The following is a 25,531-nucleotide window of genomic DNA, read 5'->3' on the forward strand; positions in this document are numbered from 1 at the left end:
AAACATGGCAGACTCCATATCGCTATGATATGCACTTTAAAGCTTACATCTCGACAAAGGTACAGTTTATACCATTTAAGACTAGCCTCTCACTACCCGGTCCTTCTCTAATAACCACCACCCTACTAACAACCCTAAAAGCGGGTATTTCCCTGATGGATGTTTAGGTGTATACCGCATACTCCTATGACTTCATACGCAGTGTACTTAAAATGCCTCTATCGTTGTATTAAATTGTTTAAATAACTATACACAGTGATATGTTTGTCTTCTGTTAACAAACTTGGTTCCGACTTTTTTGATACAAACATTTTTGAAACGTAGTACGATTACTTAATATGGTAAATACGATGTTTCATGGTTCGGTTCCTGAAGACAGCCCGAGTGATGGAGCCGAAACGTTGAAATAAATGGTTTGATTTTTTCTTATGAAGTCCTTGGAGTGCTGTTATTTTTTGATAATTTATTTATAATTGTTTCTGACCAGCACCTAGGCGGTTGTATTGAGAGTGCACCTTCACAAGACTTTATATATATATATATATATATATATATATATATATACATACACACACACATATATACACACACATCTGCACAGTGTATGGGCACTTTCTAACTCCATCTAGTATTCCTAATACAGACACAGAATCTTCACTTACTTTTTGACAAATTTATTTTTCCCTTATATTATAATTCATAAATTGAAATGATGAACAAATGATGGTCTCAGCGCCGTTCCTGTTCACATTGCCGCCTGAGGCGGCTCCAGTAATGCAGCCCCCCAGCCCGATTACATTTCCAGGGGGGTGGCAGCAACACTAGTGCGTAGAGCGTAATTGCGCTCTCTTGCCCTAGTAAAGCCGAATTTCCGGTTTAAAAACCAGAAATTTGGCTCTTCAAGGCACCAGGAGCGGCCTTTTGCCACCCCTGGAAACCTAGCCGGGCGCCTCAGATCGCCTCATTGGCGGATCGCCCCTGGATGGTCTGAAAGTTGTCTCAAAGTCTTGGTTTGCAGTGTAGACATCTTGTGGTACTTGGTGGCAATGATAGTTGCATCCTTCAGGATGGAGGGTTTCTCTGCTGGTTTTCTTGTGGCAACATCTTGTCATTTATTTTCTCTCATGGCTGTTGGTTCAGGTGGCACACCTGGGCACCGTATCAGTAAGCACCGGCCATTTCTTCACTGCCTGCCTTTTGTGACAAATTGTGGAAGTGGGGTCCCACCAATGAAATCTTTGTCCTAGGCCTGCTGGTTCCTTACAGCGGCCCTTCTCTAATCTGGTACAGTACAGATCTTGCATTCGACTCTTGATTTAGAACTTGCTGATTGGGCATCTGATTCCTCCAGTTCCTCTGCTGTGCTGAACTCTTGTTGGAGTTCCCTTCCTCTGGTTGCCGAGAACACACGCTGCTCTGGATCGGTCAGCTCAGCAGTCACGCCGCAGCTCCTGCATTCACTTCTGGGTCCTGATGGCTTCCAATGCTCACATCGGCTTCATACATTGAAGAGGAATCATACTCCAGTATCTGCCACTTTGTTTGTTTGGTTTTTTTACACTTCTTGTGCGATCTGCAGTTACTGGGGATTTTTCTTCCATGGCTCTTCTGCTGCTTCCCAGACGGGTTCGTCCACCTGTGGGGGCTGTATCTCCCTTCTTCCTCTGCCCCATTTAAGCAAGGGTGAGGAGGGGGGAACTTAACAAAAAGGAGAAAATAAAGTGTACTAGGGGTATAACAAAGGGGGGGTCACGGAGGGATGAGGGATAGGTACCGGGACTAACTCCCCCAGGACCCGCAAGGGCCTGGGAGAACACACGCTCTTGCAGCACACTCCAAACACGTCCTCACAGTATGAGGGTATAGCTTAGCTTTCTCTGTAATAATAAACAGTGCCTTGTACTTGATCCAAACTAACATATAATTAATCCTTGTTGGAGACAAAACCAGCCTATTGGGTTTATTTAATGTTCACATGATTTTTCTAGTAGACTTACTAAAAATACTTACTAAAAATACTTCAACCATCGAATTTTAATACTTCGAATTCAAATATCGAATTTGAACTTTTTTCATTGAATTTGGCTATTCTGCAGTCGAAGTATAATCGAACGATTAAATCCTTCGAATCGAATGATTTTATCGTACAATCAAACGATTTTAACTTCGACTTAAAAAACTTCGAAAAATGCTGTAGAAGGTCCCCATAGGCTAACAGCATTTCGTCAGATTTAATTTGGCGAATTATTGAAGTCGAAGTTATTTTTTAAAGAGACAGTACTTCCCTTATCAAATGGTAGAATATTCAAAGTATTCAAAATTCAAAGTGGTAGTATCCTATTCGATGGTCGAAGTATCCAAAAAATTACTTTGAATTTCTAATTTTTTACTTCGAAAATTCCCTCGAATTCCTGGTCACTAGTGTAGCAAAATCCAGCATAATGAAAGGCTGATTAATATGAACAGTCATTTTTCTGCTAGTATAAACCCAGCTAGGATGTTCAGTATGTCCATCATATTTTTTATAGGGAGGCGTACAAAATTATTTTGACAATAATTCTGCCTTGTTATTTATGGGCATAGCTTCATATGGTAGTGTAGTTCTCAAGCAACATTTGTAATAAAGTGTCTGTTTGATGAAGATAAACACTTAATGCTGGTAATATATTTCTTTATTTATTTTGCACTCTGCTCTTTTTCTGCCCCCTAGCCCCGTTCCCTTTTCGTGAATGAGCACGCGTCTTTTGGATGCTGCGACCTGCCAGGTTGCGCTGCTTAGTAGATAGAGGGTATTACAGTCTCTAGCAGTGCTATCCAAATGGCCAGATGCGCCCCAACACCCCCACCCCCCTTGTGTGGCCCATCACATGAAAGTCTGCCTGTTATCATTCATATTTAATATATTTAAATATATTGCAATATATGGACAAACAATCCCTGTTTTGTTTGAAGGGTAAGGCATTTTAGTAGCTTAAGGGCAAAATGTTTCAATATCCATAATATATTGATAATGGGTTGAGTGCAGAGGACCTTTTGTATTTGTCTTTGAATTTTATGGTAACAGCCTCATTGCACCCCTGCTTAATGTTTTGAAAAATTAGTGGTGAGCACAACTTTCCCTTCTCACACTACCAGACCCTAAATACTCTGTCTCTCTTCTGTATTCTCCTTATGATTACATGCTATTTTTATGCCACACGACACCAAATGTTATATTCTAACTACCCCTTTTCATCAGCAATAGTTTGTATTCATCTCATCACCTTTCACTGACTGATTTCTAAGGCAAATGGGACCCTTGCAACAACACAGCAGCTTCTAAACAGATTGGCAGCTTCTAAACCCAATTGGTATTGGCTTTATTGGCTTCACACTTCCATTTGCCTCTCCCTGTACCTATTACCCTGGCTTTTTTAAGGAACAACCAACCCTTTATACCCAGCCCCTTAATACCCAGAATAAAGACAAACACACAGAGAGGCTTTGTGGTTAATCTGTGTAAATCACAGCTTTATTGATGTAATAAATTAGCCTTTTTGATCCTGAGGAAGGCAAAAACCCTCGGAAGCTCGGCCAATATGCTTCACTAGATGGAAAAATTCCTTCCTGACTCCTTATCGGCAATCGGATTTGCTCCCAGGATCAATGCCACATTTAATCAAGGCAAACAGGGTGAGGGACATAGAAAGGAGTATGGCAGCATATGCATGAGCGCCTTTAAGCTACTAGGTGAACGCTGCATTTGATTCCATTTTACTAGACCCGAGGCAGTCTGCAGACCCGGCTTCTGCAGTCTGACGGATGGAGTGAAAGGGAATGCAGGGTCTACAGAGTGGCTTAAGGGTGCACCTATATATATATATATATATATATATATATATATATATATATATATATATATATATATATATATATATATATATATATATATATATAAATAAAGCCATGTTTTAAATAAAAAGGGAGGCACCACTGGTGGAATTGTGGTAGAAGGAAAAGAAGCAAAGGGGAATATGGGAGCATATACATGAGCACCGTTAAGCTGCTAGGTGAATGCTGCATTCCTCTTCATTCCATTAGACCCCCCAGGCAGCCTGCAGAACCCGGCTTCTACAGTCTGAGGGATGGCATGAAAAGGAATGCAGGGTCTACTGAGCGGCATAAATGTGCTTATGTGTATTCAACCATGTACTAGTTAACTGATTACAAGAAAAATTGTCGAAAAGGAGTAGGTAAGGGTGATAAATGGTGAGGGGATGTTCTTATTTAACAATATGTACATAATGGCAGCCTACTGCCTCAAGAATGTGCCACTCTGTAGGAGGCATTGGCAAAAGTCCAGTTCCCGGTTGCTGGCAGGTTGATGTCTGTAGACCTGGAAAAGGAGAAACACTAAATTTGTGGAGCAGCCACTAACTTGATCCCTTTATCCTGCCTTCCATGTTCCAGGCTGTGTTGGTTTCTTGTTCTTTTACATCATTAGACTGGCAAGATGATGTCTGTTATTCCTTGTTGGACTTACTTTTACTTACTTTGAAGAAAGGATGTGCCGCGACATCAAAAGCCCACAATGTCTTGTGGAAGAGGGGTCCCACCAATGAAATCTTTGTCCTAGGCCTGTTGGTTCCTTACAGCTGCCCTTCTCGTTTATCTGGTACAGTACAGATACGGCAGATCTTGCATTCAACTCTTGATTTAGAACTTGCTGATGTGGGGCATCTGATGTTCACTTCCTCCCACTGGGGCTTTTTTTCTGTGTATATGGACTGGCCCTCCTCCCGCCCTTTCCAGTCACATATTTGCCCCTTGTCTGTATCTCAGTAAAAGTCAAATCCCTCGAATGCCGCTTGCTGTTCTGTGGATATTTCTGTAGACGATGTTGTTAATATCCAGGCTTGGCATTCGGTTTGCTCAGGGCCCTGTGTAAAGCCTTTACCACGTGGCACAAATGGAGGCTCTACTTTCTTTTCCAGCAGTTCATTCCAGTTAATATCCTGGAAAAACAGGAGATATTAGATAGTGAGTATCTGACCTAATTGATTCCCTGTTTTGCTCTCTGCTTGTCTATAGTAAACCAGCACTCAAGAATTAATCCATATTCATTGGCATATTCCTATCTTGATGTACAATATGTAAAATATAAACAAACCTGAAAGAAGTTGTGTCCTTTAACTGTTTCAGCACCATCCTCATAGGACCCGAGGCGATATTCAGCATCTTTTTCCAACAGCTACAAAAGAAAATAACAGTTAACATACAATTTACAGTCCCGCTGCCCTACTGGAGTAGTGATGAGTATTACTATTGGTAGTAATAAAAAGTCAATGAAAAGTGGCATTTAAAATTACTGATATCCAGGAGACAACTTACATTTTTAATTAGGTCGCAAGCTTGTTCTGAGAATCCCTCGTATAGTTCGACTTCGTCATATATGATGCTTTCATACAATTCTTTATTCGTTTCTCCATCAAATGGGAACTAAAACAGAAACAATGATTTCTTTAGTAATCCGGGTTTTCTGCATGTGGCAGTGATTTTTCAGGCTGATAATCTGGACAATGTTCTCACCTGGTACGTAAGCATCACATATATTACAACCCCAAGGGCCCACCAGTCAGCAGCCCTGTCGTATGACTTCCTCATAACGATCTCTGGGGCCAGGTAATAGCTTGTTCCACACATGGTCCTAGTGCGATCTCCAATTCCAAATGCTGAAGCACAAAAAGAATCTGTAAGAAAAGTGAAGATCTGCGAGCATTATCTCTGTTTTGTTATTAAAAGTGGAAATATTACTTACCATCTTTGCTCAGGCCATAATCAACAATTTTCAGATATCCGTCTCGGTCAACCATCAGATTCTCTGGTTTTAGATCTCTGAATTAAAACAGAATTAAAACAGAATTAAAACTTAAAAATACATATTCAACATATGCAATCTTTTTCGCAGTCCTCTAACAGTCATTATTGCTTACCTATGAAGAATATTGTTCCGATGTAATTCTTCAAGGCCTAGTACCACACAGGCAGTGTAAAACCTGCAGAGATGGAGGAATACAATGAGTTATTATGTAGATACAGGCATATCAATCTACAAGAATGCTGCACAGTGTAGCCTTATGTGAATGGAAATGTCTGTAAGTCCCAGTTCTATAATTGCCTATATTAATGGCACCACTTAATGCTGCAGTTATATTACTGTAAACATGACACCCATGCCCCAGCCAAAATAAATCCCTTTATACTTACATAGCACAGGATTCCTCAAATTCACCATGCTTCGCTAGCAGAGAAAAGAGGTCGCCACCGGGAAGATACTCCATGGCAAAAAAGAGGTGATATTCAGTCTGGAACGTGCCATAAAGGGAAACCAGAAATGGGTGTTCTATACTGGTAACCCTCTGGAGTATTCTCTTCTCCTTGAAGACACTGGGTGGGGAGAAGCATCAAATTGTCACAACATAAAACCAGAATATGGGATCTTATTCACAAGGAACTGGGATAGAGTCAAGATCCTCTGCCCTTATACTAAACCATTTAACTGACCTGTTGAAACTGTTTGATGCAATAATCCTCTGCTTTTTCAGGGTTTTTATGGCGCACAGTTGCGTTGTCACCTTGTTCTCAGCCAGGAACACCTGAAATAAGAGAATATAAACGTTTACTTTCTCTGCATGTTTGTGTTGCTTACTAATCCTTATTAGGGACTCAGTGACTCACCTTTCCAAAAGTGCCTTCACCCAATACTTTTCCCAAGTTGAAAGTCTCAATAGTCATTGGACATCTGGGATCAACTCTGAAGATGATAAAGCAAGAATTGAAATGAGTTATAATGTAAAGATTACAAACAAAACCACAGAAACAATATTTAATAATCGTTTCAGAGACTAAAGTGTGAATAAACATCACTGGTGCAGAATGAATAGGCTTAAAAGCTGCCAATCTATAATGATCTTCTAACAGTAATATGCAAATTATGGCTTAGCAACAGAAAACTTGTAAACAGAGAATCTTTCCCAAACCAATACCTGTCAGCGCTCTGTAGCTCAGCATTTGTCTCTGTGACATTCTCAGCTTCCTGAGTCTGCAAATAAACAGAAAGGTATTATGTATCATATGCAGAATTAATATCAATTACAATATGGTGACATGCACATTATTTGTTAAGAATGCATAGGATCTACTTACAGCTGATGGAACACTGGAAGTGGTGGGAATGATGGTGCCCACTGTGTTCTCTGCTGGCTCAGATCTACCTTCCTCCTCCTCATTTTCAGGAGTCTCAGGTACTTCAGGAGAATCTACAGCAATGGAAGATGGTTGGTGTTATTATCTGTACCTTACAAACTTACAGATTTCAGGAGGTTTGGGATGGATCCGACTTACCCAATACAGATGTCATCTCAGGGATCTCCTCCGTATCATTCTCCCTGGTCTCTCCTGGTTTGGAGCTCTCATGCTCCTTGAAAGGAATGACTTCTCCCATCTCATGGGAAGAACCAGGGTCCTTTTCACCAGATTTGGATGTTTCTGGAGAATCTACAAAAATGACACATGACATTATCATCTCATCATCATCTGCAAAGGATCTACTTACAGCTGATGGAACACTGGAAGTGGTGGGAATGATGGTGCCCACTGTGTTCTCTGCTGGCTCAGATCTACTCTCCTCGTTTTCAGGAGTCTCGGGTACTTCAGGTGAATCTACAGCAATGGAAAAGTGGTTGGTGTTATTATCTGTACCTTACAAACTTACAGATTTCAGGAAGTTTGTGATGGATCTGACTTACCCAATACAGATGTCATCTCAGGGATCTCCTCCGTATCATTCTCCCTGGTCTCTCCTGGTTTGGAGCTCTCATGCTCCTTGAAAGGAATGATTTCTCCCGTCTCATGGGAAGAACCAGGGTCCTTTTCACTGGATTTGGATGTTTGTGGAGAATCTACAAAAATGACACGACATTATCATCTCACTGGGAGTCTGTCACCATAATTAAAGCTGGTTCCCCAAATGCACAATTTTTACTTACCCAAAAAAATTGTCTCTACCAGGGGCTCGAGCGAATTCACAGAAGCAACAAACTCTGCTGGTGACTCAAATAGATCATGGATTTCATGTATCTCCACAACAGGATACATAGAGTCTGAAGATCCAATACAGTTCTGTAGGGATAAAGACGTTTATAGAATTAACTATATTGAATAACTTTATTTGTATATTATTATAAAGTATTAATTTCTTTATAGCATCTATGTCTGAAAACGTTTGCCTCCTGCCATTGCAAATATAATATATTGCTCTTGCTCCTTGGTTAATAGTTTAATTCTGTGTACTTGGGTAATAGGACAATATCTGCTCCAGTCTTTTCACTATGGGTCAGTGTTTCCACCACTATGAATAGTAACGCTTACTGCCCTACTGTTTGTGACTGTCAGTTACCTGCCCACTTAGATTATAAGCTCTGTGGGGCAGGGACCTTCTTTCTCCTGTGGCTCTTATCAAGTTGTACTTACTCTTTGTTACTCTGTATATTAATAATGTTTCATTGCCATGTTTTTTCTCCTTGTTTCTAGTGTTACTGTACTATAAAACTATCCAGCGCTTCAGATACAAGTAGTGATATATAAATACAGATATACATATATACAATTGTCCTCATACTGGATATTGAAATAATAATAAAGAAACATGAAGGCAGACATACCTTAACATCACACGATTTGCAGAGTTTGCAACCCATCACTCTTTCTGCTGAAATATAAAATAGTGACATATATTAGGGTTACTATAGAAATGAGTTATTCTAGCCCAAATCCATCCCACACTCAGTGCTTTGTAGGCAGATGGAATCCAATTACACTAATAAACAATAATAAATCATGTATTATTATATTAATTCTTGAATGAACTGAATCTTATGACAATGTCTCCCTAATAATTCATGTTATACAATATTGAATTTTATAGGGGACCGGGAAAAAATGTGTAAAATCTGGGAAAATATCAACTCAGTGAAATGTGTTAAAGTAACTTTTTCTTCAAGTACTCAAGGGATATAAGCCCAGAAGTCAGTTTTATGCTAAAAATACAATATTTACTGTGTTTATGTCAAGGGTTAAGCATTGCAGCATTAACGTTAAATTATGAAATAGCATTTGCAAGGCCTAGTCTCTGACAGTAACATACACAACCTAAAACAATAACTGATTTGTGCAGGACTTTTTAAGGTGCAGACTAATTGGACTTGACTTGTTACAGACCATGGCAAAATATGCATCTGGTTAATTTTTTAAACCTCATCATTTCACTAATTGTAACATTTACAGAGGAGAAACAGGACAAACTTTTGGTTTAAAATCCAGGAAATCAGGGAAAAGCACCCAGAGAAATGCATTATACATTGGTGGGACGACAAAACAATGGTGTAAAATGCAGGAAACCTTAAAATTGAAAATTGAAATTGAGGTTTCGTTGTGTTATTATATTAACTCTTTAATAAACTGAGCTGACTGATATTCCCTCCCTATTAATAAATGACATGACATTGTACTTTTCAATATTCAGCTGAAAAAAATGAACTTGTAGCTGTGCAGCAAACTAATTGGCATAGGCTGTGTATCAACCTTAGCTAGTGCTGCCAACTGTCATTAACTGCCAACCTGACCCATCCTCAATGATAATGCTGGAAGCATAGCAAAACCTCTGAGAATGAGTGATAAAAGGAATCCTATAATCAAAAATCTATTGTTGTACATCACTTTAGGGCTTTGGAACAAGTGGGGCATTTGTTCCCTTACTAAATCATGGATTTGTTGGAAAACCGGCCTAAACACCAAAAGGGCAAAAGCAAAACACAGTTTAGCCTTAGAACAATAAAGACAAGGCATATAAGGGAATATAAACCAGATCCAAGTACCTCTAAGGTGATGGCAGGTTGAAATGGCCTGTCTTGTGCACGGCAAAGTATCCAAAAATAACATTCCTCATTTTAATAAGTCACATGTGATTTGGGTTACAAAGCAGCGCGAGGACAAAAAGGTGTTCAGTAGGGATATAGGTGTCAGGCGATATTAGGGGAATAAGGTCAATATGGGGAATTGGGTATCATAAAAGAACCCTGAAAGCAAATTTTCAAGATTACCTCTTAAATCCTTCAGATGACAGAAGATGAGCACAAAAAAAAAAACCAAAAGCCTGAGATGTTTTGGCTTTTGGCTAAAATACAGGGGCCGGCACAAGGCCGGGGTACCCCGGAGGGTCTCCCTCTTTAGATTGTGGCTCTCCTTATATGTGTTCACAGACGAATGTAAAAATCTGAATTAAGGAGATGCCAGAAAAATAACCATCCAAAAATCGCTGATATATTGCTAAAAAAAATAAGCAATCCGCACACTGTAGCAATCTGTATAGGAAAAGGAATAAATTGACAAATTAGCTTCAGGGATAATGCATGTAGCACTTAATATTTCCTATAAAATACAGAGGAAGGCAGAGATCTGGTCATTTTACCCTAAACTCAAGCTTTGTGTCATTCCCAGCAAGTACTGGCCCTCCGTTTATACAATATAGTACCTCATAGCAGCCAATCAAAAATGAGCATTGGTACAGTGAGAGTGAATACATAGCACATAAGATCACTGTCCAGATGCAGATTGCCCAGTGTTCACCCCTACCCCCTTGCTATAGGAAACATTTAGCAATCAAATATTATTATTCATTATTATTTAATACCATGTACCTTGTTGCCCCCCCCCCCTCTGTAAAAGGAAAAAATATTGCTATGTATTACATTAAATTCAGTTGCAAGGTTGGTATATCAGAACAGGGCAGATACCCAGGGACAGAGTAATAAAACTCTACAAAATTCTAAGGAGCCTGTTAATACTGGGCATAAATATAAAATATTTATGGTGAGGCACGGGGGTCCCCAAATGTTATCTGTTTATGGACTCCAAGTGGGAAAAGTGTATATTTGCTGTCAGCCCTGCATAACTGCCAAATCCTGGGTCTGTGTCTCCCAACTAGTACTAAGATTAAAGGCATCTCATAAGCCCATTTTAATGGAAAATTCTATAAAATCAGTGATCGAAGCAACACTCGTTCATCTGGGAGGGCATAACCCAACTATTTCCCATCTTTTTTCCACTAAAATATGGCTTATTTGGCAAAAAAAAACGTCTCAGAGGGAAAGTACACTCACCACTCTGACAACTAACGGACTAAACCAACTGTCATTCCTGTGTAAATTCACCTCTCATCCCTGTTCTTAAATCATGACTTATTAATACAAGTTAAAAATAAATTATTTTAACGTGAGGCACAGGGGTCCCCAAACGTTACCTACTTATGGGGTTGCTGTAGAAAAAGTGTATATTTGCTGGCAGCCCTGCATACCTGCCAAATCCTGGGTCTGTGTCCCACAACCAGAGCTAAGATTAAAGGTATCTCCAAAGTCCATTTTAGGGGAAAATTCTCCAAATTCACTAAAATCAGTGAGAGAATCAGTATCTGTTAGCCCAGGGGGCATTACCAAACTGTTTCCCTTCTTTTTTCACTAAAATGAGCATTATTTGACAAGAAAATCTCTCAGGGGAAATATACACTTACCTCTCGCTGCAATGCCAACCAACGGACTAAACCAACTGTCAAACCCCTCGTTGTAAAGTCACCTCTGTTCCCTGCTCTTAAAGGGGAAGTGTACCCTGTTGATGATTTGGGTTTATATGGCATTTATTTCTGCTTAGATGTGCAGTATATACATAGTTTATTATTTAAGCATAGCATTGCTTTATATTTATGGCCTATTGAGTCAATGCAGTTAACTCCCAGCTTCCCCACAGGAATATCTAACTTGAAGCCCATGATTGAATTACTGTTATTACTAAGCAATTCCTGTACTTGTCTCTCTGTAACTCACTGCTGCTATATGTTTCCCTTGCAGCCTAAAGAAGCCTCTGCTCCCCACGCCCAATGACAACAGGGTATGTATATTGGTATCTACTGCCCCACGTTCTGCAGCACTTTCCCAACTCCAAGGTATCTCTATCCATCTATCTGTCTGTTCACGTAACCAGTGAAACAGAAGAGCATCCCAGACAAATATTTCCTGGCCTAGAAGCACATCTTCAGCTTTATCCCCGAACTTGTTAACTACCACCAGCATAATTGAACAGGTATGGATGTTTTATTATATCTATCCATTATATCTGTCTGCCTGTCTTCTTACCATCCATCCATCTATCTGTCTGTCTATCCACCATCTATCAATCTACATGTCAATGTTTACCTAGTTATCTTTTTGTTCTCTTGTCTGTTAGCCTGTATCTGCCTCTCTTCCGTTAGTGTGTATATATATATATATATATATATATATATATATTAAAGATATTAACATTTTCACTCTCTCCATTGTACCAGATACAATTGGTTTATTCACTAGTAATGCCCCATTTGCTAGACATAGAAAATATCACATGTACAAAGAATCACACAACGTCTGTGTTGTCAAGATAAGTGGTATGCTTTACATACAGTTCTACAGGGCTTGTTTCACTTAAACTTGACATATTTATAAATGCTTTCTTTAAAGAGTTTATATACTTATACATGCTCACGCAAAGCTGACTGTGTGTCATGTGAGTGTAGCAGGGATTCGATATGAACAGCACTACAATGTCTTGTTATTATAAAAATGCCTTTATTGCACACTTATAGGGCATTACCGGGCGGGTGGTAATGCATTTGCTGGTGGGAAGTGGCCACTAGAGAACCTGCACCCATACAAAGTAAGAAGATTTAACAAAGTTGTGCTGACTATTTTGCTTACAGACATGTCATGTGAGTGTAGACAGTTAAAAGGGGATTAATTACATTCACATTTCTAACCCAGTATTGAAAATAATTCTTATTGACATGTTTTCAGTTGTTGCTACTTGTGGATTCCAAGCCCTTTCATGTTCTGTGGTGCATAGGCAAGTGGGAAATTGACCCCAGACAACCACAAATTCCCTGTTAAATGGTCGGCTAAAGAAGTTTTCTTTGGACTTTACAGCTGCAGATCCAACATGTGGTCATTTGGTAAGTAGCAGAAATTCATTTTGTTCAATATATTTCTGGGCCGGCTGATTATTTCCAAATTCTGAAGTGAGGGTCAGTGTTTAGCCCAGCTCTCTGTTCTGGTGGATCAGTCTAATGTTACATTTCTTTTGTCTCTCCTTTAGGAGTGTTGATGTGGGAGATGTTCAGCAAGAGCAGAAAAAAATCTTTTCAACTGGAAGCTGTGGAGAAAATCTCAGCAGGACTGAGGCTCTTCAAACCCAAGATGTCTTCTGAAAGGGGGTACATGCAGATGAACAACGGCTGGCAAAAGGTATGAGAGTTTAGGTTTATGTACACTGTTAATGTAATGAAATTAAGCAGTCACAGATATTCTGGTCCAATACAATAGTGACTTTGAATATCACTAATATACTATTTCTTATAATACACCAGTAAACCCCCGATTCTCTAAAGAATCGTTAATGAAAGAATGGTAACAACAGTGAGGCAGCAAAATGCGATGGGTGCTGATTCACTCTGCATCCCCAGGCAGCAACTGGCGACGCTAATTTGTGGGGATGTAGAGTGAATCTGTGCCTATTGCTTGTTATTACCTATCTGCTATTAGAATTCTTAAATTTTGAGTTTATTGGTAGTAAAGTGTTACTGAAAAATTTCTTTATAAACAACATTTTTTGTGAAAATGTTCTCCTGTCCTTGAATGAGTTCTCCCTGGTGAGCTGTACTTAAAATCTTGACTTTAACATCAGATGAACGCTGCACTCTTGAAAATGCAACATAAAGTTGACCATGACCAAACACAGGCTCAGATAGGTAAATGCCGACTTTATCCAATGTTTGTCCTTGTGATTTGTTGATTGTCATGGCAAATGCAGCCTCAATGGGGAATTGTCGTCGTTTAAGTTTAAAAGGTAATTCCTGGTCAGAACTGGTAAGGTCAATTCTGGGAATCAAAACAGTATCACCGCTATGGGATCCTGTAAGCACTTCTGCCTTGATAACATTTTGTCTCATGCTCTTCACAACCAACCGTGTACCGTTACATAAACCTTGCTTAGTGTTAAGGTTTCTTAACAGCATGACTATTGTTCCTACTTTGAGTATAAGATTGTGTTGTGGTAATCCAGCAGGGTTGATAGTGTTTAAATATTCTAATGGGAAATTAAGTTTCTCACTTTCGTCTTCAGAATCAATACAGTCAGTACTCAGAAAGACACAGCTTTGTCCAGGAAGTAATGCAATCACTTGGTTGTTTATCATGTCAACATCAATATTTTTTGGAGATAATATAGCCAGTTTTGCTAAAAATGGCCACCCACGCAGGTACGCAACCGGTTCCCCTCCTAGAGTGACGCTAGCGCCGCCATTAGACAAACTTGCAAAGGAGTAGCAAGATGGCCGACGCTTATACAGACTTTAGTGGGCGCATGACAAACTCGCAGAGGAGTAGCAAGATGGCCGACGCTTATACAGACTTTAGTGGGCGGATTTGGCAGTGGGCGGATGACAAAGTCGCAGAGGAGTAGCAAGATGGCCGACGCTTATACAGACTTTCGTGCAGGTACGCAACCGGTTCCCCTAGTGTGACGGTGAGCGCATCTGCCTCCCTAGATCCTAACCTTCCAGCGGTCGCCGCCTGAGTGAGCAGGAAAGAAGAGGCGGCGGGAGGCAGAAGGAGACGGTGAGCGCATCTGCCTCCCTAGATCCTAACCTTCCAGCGCATCTGCCTCCCCGATCCTAACCTGTTCTGATCCTAACCTTCCAGCACATCTGCTAATCGAAGGCCGCATCTATGTCTTTCGGCTGAAGTTGCGCGCGCATCTCATAGATCCTAACCGAAGTTGCGTGCGCATCTGCCTCCCCTCCACTCGGGACATAGATAGGCCTTCGATTAGTATATAGGATGAGTGATACTCTGAGTTCCTTGTATAACTCAGCCTGCAGCCTTGTGTCTTTATATGGTCACAGACCAGCATATTAGGAGGTGGGGATTGTATGCCAGACCTCAAGTCTGCCACACTGGGGGGCAAGGGACCAAATTAATAAAGGGGCCTGCCATAAGTGGCTGTGGTTTAACTTTCAATAGTGCACTCTGTGCTGTGTCAAAGTACAAAATACAGCCTGCTCTTCCCAGTACCATTTGTGGCTGATACATACAGTAAATGAGGGAGGTTATTGCTTTTAGAGAGAGTATCTTCTTGTAATATCCCCATAAACTCCCCATCCCTTATGTGGCAAATTTATCTATATCTGTTATACATCTAATGCAGCAAGTCAGCCAATACTGTTGTCTTTATTTATGTTGTATTCAGTACCATGGAGAGTAAATCCAATACCATTAGCCTGACAAATGTTCTAATACAAACTTGTGTCTTTTACTGCAAACCCCATATGGGAATCTGAGTATCACTCATATTGTAATGGGATAATGTACCCCCTACTGTAAATGATAAGGTTATTAGAAGTCACTGAGGGATTGTTGACCATATAAAGGCACAAGGCTGCAGGCTGAGTTGTGCAGGCTACTCTCAGTATCACTCATGTATTATAAGGGATAAAGTACCCCCTATTGTAAATTATAGTATAAGGATATTAGAAGCCAGCTAACCATTCATCTTACATTGTATCCCCTTTAGAGCAATTAGCACCTGGGCCCCCCTTACAAGTTAAAAAAAATGGGGCCCCAAAGAATATTTTTTTAAAAAAACATTGGTGGCAGGGGCCTATATTTATATTAAAATAATACACCTATTATAATAATACATTGGTGGCCAGGGGATTAAAAAAAAACAAAACTTGTGGCTTCAGGACTTAAATTTCGCCTCTTTTCGTGACTTTGGGTCTTTTTGCCACTTCAGGACTTCAATTTCGCCTGTTTTCGTGACTTCGGGTCTTTTCACCGCTTCGGGAGTTCGGCTTCGGCACTTCCACATTTCGGCTGTTCGGGACTTCAGAAATGGCCGCAGTCTTCAGCGATGTCAAGGGGAGCCCAGCTCTTTCCCTGATGGCTGCACTGAACGTCTGCTTAGTACAGGGGATGTGTATAGTGGCATTGCTTGATAGTATTTCTCTATACAGGCTATTTGTAAACTTATTGAGTAGGCTGTTCCTGCTCAATTGTGCTTTGCACAGTGGGATACCTAAAGTATACTGACATTGTTTGATGGCATCTTTCTGTAATGACTATGCTATGGGAAAACATGGGGGACCGTTCTTGCTAAATTGTTTTCAATACAGGAAGATACCAATGCTGGCATCGTTTCATGGTTTCTCTCAATACAGTCTATGGGGAAGCTTAGTGAGGGGTCTGTTCCTGCTGAATTGTGATTAGTACAGGGGGATACCTCAGGCATACTTTTACAGTTAGGGGCAGTAGCGTAACTAGTTGTTAATGGACCCCACAGCAAATTCAGTTTAGGGCCCCAAAACATTGATAAGTTGCCTTATTGATTGACTAATTGATTCATTTTGCAGTAGCTGGAGTGACACAAATGATAGATCATATGGGGAGTATTTTCATCTTGGGTACCTAAATTCCTGACACTTAGGTCGACCCAATTTAGTGCTCACAAGGCTTATAGATTCTTTAAACAAACGTATTATACAATCTGATTCAGCTGGAACCCTTGAAAAGTCTGTAAGTATATTTAGTATTTCCATGGGGCCCATACCTGCTTTTGAAACCTCTGATATATTATTTATTTACACAGCAAATGGGAACTCTCTTGTTTTTTTCTGCATCTTCTGGGTTTGGTTTCTGTAGAATTCTTCCCTTCTGCCTGGTAACACTGGTGTCAACTTGTGCTAAAACTCTTTTCTATGTACAATATATCTGTATGCAGTGCTGCTGATTTGAGCAGGTGACACTATCAAGCACAGTGAGTAGTGATGGGCAAACTTAGTCGCCAAATTTGCGGCGAATTCTCGCGATTTGCCAGCGGCAGCCACAGATTCACCCATCACTAACAGTGAGTTATATCCATAGAGATAACTCTCCAACTGCTGGTGCCATGAGCCACAGTGTAACATCTGAGTACGTAATGCACCATTTGAATAGAAGGGTACTTTTGTATTTAAAGGCATCATTTTATTTAACTTTAGTGTAAAGTAACATTCAAAGATAAATTGCAGTTGGTCTTTTTTCATTTTCTGTGGAATTAAATAACTTTTTGTTCAGCAGCTATCTGTTTGCTTGGATCCAATTAAGCCTGCATTCTTGATTCATATTTTCATCCTATTAGAGTTGGTATGTGAAAATGATATATATGTTGAATATAAGTATATGTATGATCACACAGGGGAGACAAGAAAAGCAGACACATTCTATTTATGTTCTACAGGAAAATCCCAATTGTGTTGTGTATTGTGTTTTTCAGGTGACCTAAAAAATGGTGGAAAATCCCGGAAAATGTAAAATGAGAGAAGTGCATTATATATTGGTGGAACCACAAAAAAACAGATATTGAAAAGTTTTGGCTAGTGCTCTTCTCTGTCACTTTAGCTGTGTATATCTGTATCTCTGGCAGCCATTTGAACTAAGGCTACTGGGAGTAGATGCAGGCAGAATGCAGAGCAGTGGGAGCTGCCATATAGATCACACAAATAAGTGCAACTTTATGCTGAGATGAATCATTATACAGCCTATGTTGTCTCTGGGCTTAAATTAAACTAGTGGCTGGATTCCCTGATTAATCAGTGCATTTTGGCAGCATCTGGAAGCAGTTGAGAGAGACTTTGGGATCCCTGTGTAACCCCTCTCATTCGTAAGGATAGGGTGGGTTGTTTGGAGGGCAGTGATTAGGTCTATGTGTACCATGGAGCAGTGAAATCGATTTTTAAGCACAGAATTACATTTTTTCTTATATGTTTAAAAAATGGGTTCCTAGTTCTGTGGGTTTCAGAACAATATTAATTTGTGTAAATATAATTTATCCATTATATTCTAAAATCTGCATCATTTGCACTGTGTGCGCACCAAGCACTTCCTTATTGCACAATTATATCCTGTATAACAGGCAGCAGTATGGTCTATGATCGGTTGCTATTCACCCCTGTGAGCATGATGCCATGTTCTTTGGAGTTCTGTTCTGTATAAATCTATTGTATTGTTTGCTGCAAGAAAACATTTTGCCTTTTTCACCCTATTTTTAAAGAATGACATTTTATTATATTCTTATTTGCAGCACTAATATATTTCAAAAGTTTGCTCAAATGCACAAAAACTGTGTTTGAATGTATAAAGTTTGTACATTTAAGGTTCTCTCTATTAGATGGGCCACACGTGTTCTTTTTGCAGCATGTCTGGAGCAACCCAACATTGGACTGATACTCTCAACAGAGAAACAGAATCAATCTCAGAATCTTCCCAGCACATTATATTTGAAAGGACTTTTTGTTGAATCAACTGTGCTGCTGTAGCTGCCCTATAGTACTGCATAAGGCCTATATAAGATACATTTTACCATTCTGTGTATTTTATGTTCCTGAATAAATGTTAATACTATTGTTTAAACTTGTACAATATCTTTATATTGGAGGAGCTCTGACCTCTGACAGCCACCCTAAAAGCCCTTATTATAATGTGACATTGGAAGGCCTGACTGTAGTGGATCATGGAGTGTTAAATGATGTCGGTGTTATACAGGCCTATGTAGGAAATAAGAAAACTGATTGGAGTTGCCCCAGGCCAAGGTGCATTACACTGTTCTGTCACATACACTTTCACAATAAGTTCAGTTAGAGGTCTCTATTTTAGAGAATAGGTTAATATGGATATGCAGGAATACACAAAGTGACCTATCAACTCTTTATAACAGAATTTTTTATATATTTCAACTTCACCACCCTCTTGCTGTGCTTGTTTAGGTGAGCACATGGTGGTGGCATGTCAGTGCAGACATGTTTAGCAGGTACATCACTCAGTGTTTAGAGTGTGCAGACAGCAAACATTCCACTATAGAGCACATTCTTAGTTTTCTCAGTAGCATAGGGCACTCGTGGTACTCTTCCCTACAGTCCAGGCAAGAGTAAACTCAAAATCCCCCCGTGGTTTTGTTTGCTTTTTCGGTGCAGCCCTGGCAACATTTTTGAGTGCATCTCAGCATTGCAGGGTGATTATAAAGCCATTGGCACATAGAAAATAAAGCTCCTCTTGTAGCTCCTAGTGACTCGTGCAAGGCTTGTTGGCAAGGGGGTACATTGATGCTGAAATAGCTTCTGTGCTGCTTGTAGCAGAATGGCATGGAGGAACAGACAGACCTGAGTGGCATGGAGATAGTCTGGGTGCTTGAAACCCTCAAGAACATTCGCAGGCAAGACTCTGGAAGAGAGAAAATTTCTAGAAAAGAATATCAAATAGGAACAGCAAGATGACACTCACTGTAGTGGTCATTTACAAAACCCCATGCTCTGTATCAGGCAACGCTTAATTCAGTAGATTCAGTGCTCCACTTTAATCTCGCTGTGAGGACCAGAAAGAGCTTTAATGCACAGGAGATGCCGGTCAATCCTAATTTGCTCACTATTTGCTCTGTTAGGGGTGAGTGATTTCTACCTCAGTGTATCATAGATATTATTTGAGCATTTTGCATGTAAAATATAATTTATAATTATATTTCAACTTGAAGGACCAAAATTCAACCCCCTATTACTATCTTTCCCAAACACTTTACTTGAGACTGTAAGGGGCTGTAAGAGGAAGGCTTGTACAATATCATTATTGTTCTACAAAGCCAAACATCCCCCCAACACAGACACTGTCCTGACCACCTTGAAGCATTGGTGCAACAAAGGAAACCTACTTTGGGGACAGTAGAGCCAACTGGGTGGGATGTGGTTAGGAAATGTTTGTACAATATAGACACAAGCGTATAAGAAGAGACTATTTTCAGAGAGATTCTGTGATCCAAAAACAGACTGATACTGGCCCTGTCTGGAAATCTATGAATTCTGGCAAATGCCTGAGAAGCTGCTGGAAGATGCCAGAGGCCACTATTCATTGGGGCAGTTTGGGCCTCTGTTGATGTGCCTGAGCCTATATTGAATCCTAGTCCAGGCCAGAGAGGGGGTCCCAAATGTGTCAGGAAAGTGGCATAGTGATACAGCCTGGTAATTCTTTAAATAATAATAAGTGAAAACATATTTCTTCAGCAGCTAAGCTTGAAGTTTCACCCATCTAGGCTCCACATTACCCTTTTAATATGAAAAGGAGAGGCCTAAATAGAAAGATGAGTTATTAAAAGTAACAGTAACAATAAATGTGTAGCCTTACAGTGACCCCTATTTGAAAGCTAGAAAGAGTCAAAAGCATGCAAATAATTAAAAAACTATAAAAAATAAATAATGAAGACCAATTGAAAATTTCCCAAGCCACCCATGGCAGCATATCACCAACATGAGTATTCCCCGCCCCTCAGGTCACTGGACAGGAAAGGGTTAACTCCCAACCCTATAACATCCGCTCTGCACCGCCCCCACCTTGTCTTTTTCCTGTCCAGGTCACGTGTGTAGCTTACCGCTTCCAGGGTCTCTCTGCTCTCTCTCTGCCCTGATGCCTCCCATATGCTCCCCGGAGGGGATCGCGGTGGAGAAGGACCAATGGCTGGGTCACATTCCACCTATCAGGCCCACAGTTAAATACTGGCCGTGTTGTTTGGTGGCGAAGTGCGGATCCTCTGAAAACCGCTTCTAACAGACGCAGGAAGTACGTCATTTTCCTCCCAGAGCCAGGCGTTCTTGCGTTCCACCGGCCGGATGTACGCGTCATTCCGGTCGCGCGTCATGTTGGTCGCGCGTCAGTTCCGGTCGCGCGTTATTTCTGGAGCGACGGACGCGTGCGCCGGCGTCTGACGTCACGACGCGCGACGGAATTGGGAGTGAAGCGTGGTGTGTTGGTGAGCATGAAGGAACTTAAATTCTCAATTTTTGGACGCAAGGGTGCTTACTGTTGCCTGTCTCATAGGTTACAGACAACATGGATCAGTCTGGCTCTGGGAGAGGAGTGCAGCCAAAAGTTTCTAGGTAAGCAAACGATAACAGAGTTATTGTTGGGGAGAGAGTGGAGGCTAATGGTGCTTGTTTCTTTCCTATAAGCCTCTCTGCCTCTACTGAAGCACAGAAGGTGGAAAGTCAACAAGCAAGAAAGCAGTCGGTGGCGGAGCAACCCTTAACGGCTGAGCCTCAAACTTCTACAGCACCCCAATTGGATGCCTTAGTGTCCCTAATTAAGCAAGCAGTGGTGCAGGGGGTGCAGGAAGCATCCTCTTCAGGCAGGAGGCCTAAGAGGTCTCGGGAAATGCTGTATGAGTCCCTTTCGGACATTTCAGAAGAGGAATATTATGATCCGGCGGATGATCAGTCGGATTTATCAGAAGAAGGTGAAATTTTTTCTGAGGATGAGTCTGCCTTTGATGCCTCCACAGTAGAGAGTCTGGTGAAGGCAGTTAGGAAGTCATTAAGCTTAACGGAAGAGTTCTTCTGCAGACAAGTTGTTTCCGTCTGTAAAAAAGCGTTCCTCTACCTTTCCGGTTCATGGCTCAATTAAGGAGCTAATTAGCTCAGAGTGGAAGAAGACGGAAAAGAGAGTGGTTATTCAAGGTAAATTTGCAAAGAAATACCCTGTGGATGAGCCTAATGCAAAGTTGTGGGATAATCCACCTAAAGTTGATGCGGCAGTGGTTCGATTGGCTCGGAAAACTACCCTTCCGGTTGACGATGCGGGTGCGTTTAGAGATCCGATGGAAAAGCGGATGGAATTGGATCTGAAGAAGGCGTTTGTCTCTGCCGGGGCATCTTGCAGGCCTGCAGTTGCACTAACTTCAACCTCTAGGGCGATGAAGATCTGGGTAAACAATCTAGAAGATGCCATTTCTTCAAATGTCAAAAGATCAGTCTTGCGAGAGATGTTGTCTGATCTAAAGATAGCTACTGATTTCATGGCAGAAGCTTCCATCGATTTAGTCAGGTTGGCAGCGAGGTCAATGGCTCTTTCAGTAGCATCAAGGAGAGCACTATGGCTGAAGTCCTGGTCAGCAGACACTGCCTCTAAAGCCAATTTGTGTCAGTTGCCTTTCGAAGGAGACAGATTGTTCGGTGAGAGTCTGGATTCAATTATTAAAAATGTGTCTGGTGGGAAAAGTGTTTTTCTTCCACAAGAGAGGAAATTCAGACGTCATGGGCCAAGAGCTGAATCACCTAAGAATAGGAATTTTCGTAACTCAAGGCAGTACAGACCTGGGAGGTCTCAAGGCAGACAGTCTCCATGGAGATCTTCTAGAGGGGAGCCACGACAACCGGCAAAAAAGGCAACTGGGTTCGGCTCCTCCTCACACAGAACACAATGAGATCAGGCCGGCTCAAACCTGTGCAGTAGGAGCGCGTCTAGCACTCTTCAAGGAGGTTTGGGCCGAGAATATTCGGGATCGTTGGGTTTTAGAGATTATAAGAGAAGGTTACCATCTCGAATTCTCCAGGATCCCAAGATACGATGTGTATCGAGTTTCTTTGGTGCCGAAGGTTCAAGGTGCAAAGGAAATAGTCCAAGAATATATGGATCAGTTGCTAGAGACCGGTGCTGTAGAACCAGTACCCCGGGAGCAACGAAGGAGAGGGTTTTACTCCAAACTCTTTCTAGTAAAAAAATCCTCAGGGGCCTTCAGACCAGTTCTGGATCTTCGTCCACTAAATCAATTCATACGTTGCAGAAAATTCAAGATGGAGTCCCTGACATCCATAATTGCAGCAATTCCGCCTCGAGCATGGTTGGTAAATCTGGATCTCAAAGACGCGTACTTTCATGTTCCAGTGTACGGTCCACACAGAAAATACCTGCGGTTTGTGTTTCAGGAACAACACGTGCAGTTCACTTGCCTTCCGTTTGGCCTGTCCACGTCTCCAAGGACTTTTTCAAAGGTCTTAGTAACAGTAATAGCTTTACTGAGAGTGAAGGGGGTCCCAGCCTTCCATTATCTGGACGATATACTTCTGGTGTCCAACTCAGAAGAAGAAGCTGTAAAAAACAGAGACAAAGCGATTGGAATTCTGCAACTCTTCGGCTGGGTGATAAACTGGCAGAAGAGTCATCTGGTGCCAACTCAGAAGATAATTTTCTTGGGAGCCAGCTTGGACACTCTTCAAGGGATAGTGTCTCTTCCAGATCAGAAGGTCTCATACATCATGGACCGAGTGAGATCCTTTCAACAGCTCACCAGAGTGTCCGTCAAGGATTGCATGTCAATTCTGGGTCTATTTTCCTCCACCATTCAGATGGTACGTTGGGCAAGATGGCACATGAGACCCCTTCAAATATTTTTTTCTGGGTTCAGGGTCGACCAATCCCATAAATCTGAAGAGACTTCTTCATATTCCAAGTCAGGTGATGGCGAGCCTAGACTGGTGGTTGATCCCGAGAAATCTAACCAGAGGAATGCCGTTGACAGAACCAGACTACGTCACAATTACAACAGACGCCTCTCAAACAGGCTGGGGAGCCATGTTAGACGATCTGTCAGCTCAAGGGCAGTGGGAAGTCTCTCATCTTCCTTCCAATGTATTGGAGTTGAGGGCAATAAGGATGGCTCTATTGGCCTTCTCGGAGAGGATAACACACAGGTGGGTGAAAATCCGTTCAGACAATGCCACGGCGGTGGCATATGTACACAGACAAGGAGGCACCAAGAGTGCGCGGTTGATACAAGAGCTGTCAACTATCATGTCATGGGCAGAATCAAACCTAAGAGGTTTAGTAGCCTTTTTTGTACCAGGCAAAATGAATGTGCAGGCGGATTTCCTAAGCAGAAATTCCTTGGAGCCAGGAGAATGGTCCCTGAATCCCGTTGTGTTCCAGACCATTACCAAGAGATTTGGCAATCCAGAGATAGACCTCATGGCCTCGGATCACAACCACAAGTGCAAGAGGTTCTTTTCAAGGTACCCGTCCCGGATATCCAGTGGAATAGATGCCCTAAATCAGAACTGGAGAGGGATGTTCGGGTATGTCTTTCCACCCTTTCCATTAATTTGGAGGGTATTGAAGAAAATAGACAAAGAGGAGACACAGGTGATTGCTATAGTCCCATTCTGGCCCAGGCGTCCCTGGTTTCCACTTCTAAGACAGATGTCAGTGGAGCCTCCAATGAAACTTCCAGTTATGAAAGATCTGCTGATGCAGGGCCCAGTTCCATTTCAGGAGGTGTTCCACCTGTCTCTGAGGGCGTGGAAGTTGAAAGGCAGAGGTTATCAGGTATAGGCCTCAACAAAGATCTGATAGAATTGCTGTTGAAATCTAGAAAGCACTCTACGTCAAGTCAATACTATCGTGTCTGGTCTTGTTTTGTCAAATTTGCGGAAGATAAAGGATTTGATCCCAGATGTCCTGGGGCGTCAGAGTTGGTGCAGTTTCTCTTTGCTGGGTACCAGAGAAGGCTTAGTGTCAGCACTTTGAGAGGACAAGTTTCGGCACTGTCGGCATTAACTGAAAGATCATGGGCGGAGGATCCGTTGGTCATTCGCCTGTTTAATGCACTTAAAAGAGTGTGTCCAATAAGACGACTAGGGGTACCTCCATGGGATTTGCCTTTAGTCTTAAAGGTTTTAATGGCAGCTCCTTTTGAACCGTTGGAAAAGGCTTCGGATTGGCATGTTACTCTGAAAGCTTTATTTCTGGTGGCGATCACTTCAGCCTGCAGAGTAGGGGAAATTCATTCTCTTTCAGCGAAGGAACCTGATACGGTGGTGTTCCCAGATAAAGTGGTCTTGAGACCAGCGTTTGAATTTCTTCCGAAGGTTGTATCACAATTTCATATGAATTTGGAGATAACTTTGCCCTCCTTTTGTCCAGATCCCAAAACAGTGCGTGAACAACAGTGGCATACGTTGGACCTAGTTCGAATAATATCTCATTATCTGACCCGTACACAGGCGTGGAGGAAGTCAGAAAGACTGTTTGTCATTCCGAGAGGTCCTAGAAGAGGTTGTGCCCCGTCTAAAGCGACTATCAGTCGATGGATCGTTGAATGCATAGTGTTCGCCTATCACAAAACAGGCAGAGAGGTACCTAGAGACTTGAAGGCTCACTCTACTCGAGCATTGGCTGCTTCCTGGGCGGCGGAAGCCAGAGCGCCGCCAGACGTAATTTGCAAGGCTGCAAGATGGTCCTCCTTGCATACATTTATAAAGCATTATAAGTTAAATGTTTTTCTTTCCCAAGAGGCTAAATTTGGGAGAAAGGTTTTGCAAGCTGTATTGCATTCATAATAAATGTTAAGCATCAGTTGTGGTCCCTCCCTTCTTTTGGCTTTGGAAATTCTCATGTTGGTGATATGCTGCCATATCAACGTCTATGGCCACCGGAAGGGTTGCAGATTTGTTAAAAAGGACATAATTGGGGCCTAGAGCAAAGCAGCCTAAACTTACTGTGGGTTTTGTAGACATTGTTACAGAATGTTACAGAATGGCCAATTCTAAACAAATAGAGAA

At 41.4% G+C, this 25,531-nt stretch overlaps 3 protein-coding genes across 15 annotated transcripts in view; 2 read left to right on the forward strand and 1 right to left on the reverse strand.

Moving 5' to 3' along the window:
* The window catches only part of LOC121402811 (zinc finger protein 276-like), a 128,545-nt gene extending 109,976 nt beyond the window's left edge, over window positions 1-18,569 (forward strand). Inside the window, exons 7-10 of one of the 12 annotated variants that reach the window (XM_041589500.1) lie at window positions 11,940-12,835; window positions 12,921-13,075; window positions 13,219-13,367; window positions 15,916-18,569. The gene's annotated coding sequence lies outside the window, so the exon portion shown is untranslated. Of the gene's footprint in view, window positions 1-11,939; window positions 13,076-13,218; window positions 13,368-14,380; window positions 14,406-15,915 lie in introns of those variants that run through there. The other 11 variants (XM_041589504.1, XM_041589507.1, XM_041589503.1 and 8 more) reach the window with 11 other exon arrangements.
* LOC121402806 (serine/threonine-protein kinase N1-like) lies at window positions 3,951-11,259 on the reverse strand. Of its 2 annotated transcripts, XM_041589466.1 has the most exons (15): window positions 10,140-11,259; window positions 8,703-8,749; window positions 8,028-8,160; window positions 7,788-7,940; window positions 7,384-7,701; window positions 7,186-7,298; window positions 7,026-7,081; window positions 6,718-6,793; window positions 6,544-6,635; window positions 6,247-6,426; window positions 5,973-6,035; window positions 5,798-5,874; window positions 5,569-5,711; window positions 5,371-5,478; window positions 3,951-5,230 (listed from the first exon to the last, which is right to left on the reverse strand). In XM_041589466.1, the coding sequence occupies exons 2-15, from the start codon at window positions 8,736-8,738 to the stop codon at window positions 5,114-5,116; spliced, it is 1,665 nt and encodes a 554-aa protein (XP_041445400.1). In that variant the 5' UTR covers window positions 8,739-8,749; window positions 10,140-11,259; the 3' UTR covers window positions 3,951-5,113. The 2 variants fall into 2 exon arrangements, with proteins under 2 accessions (XP_041445400.1, XP_041445399.1); XM_041589465.1 differs by lacking the exon at window positions 10,140-11,259 and having other exon boundaries at window positions 8,703-8,960.
* A 1,884-nt stretch (window positions 18,570-20,453) lies between the features above and the next one.
* LOC121402804 lies at window positions 20,454-25,325 on the forward strand. Its single transcript, XM_041589458.1, has 2 exons — window positions 20,454-20,949; window positions 21,018-25,325. Exon 2 carries the CDS (start codon window positions 22,175-22,177, stop codon window positions 25,307-25,309), a length of 3,135 nt encoding a protein of 1,044 aa, XP_041445392.1. The 5' UTR covers window positions 20,454-20,949; window positions 21,018-22,174; the 3' UTR covers window positions 25,310-25,325.
* Window positions 25,326-25,531: the final 206 nt, after the last annotated feature.

This window comes from Xenopus laevis, chromosome 4L (genome assembly GCF_017654675.1).
Source record: "Xenopus laevis strain J_2021 chromosome 4L, Xenopus_laevis_v10.1, whole genome shotgun sequence".
NCBI lineage: Eukaryota > Metazoa > Chordata > Amphibia > Anura > Pipidae > Xenopus > Xenopus laevis.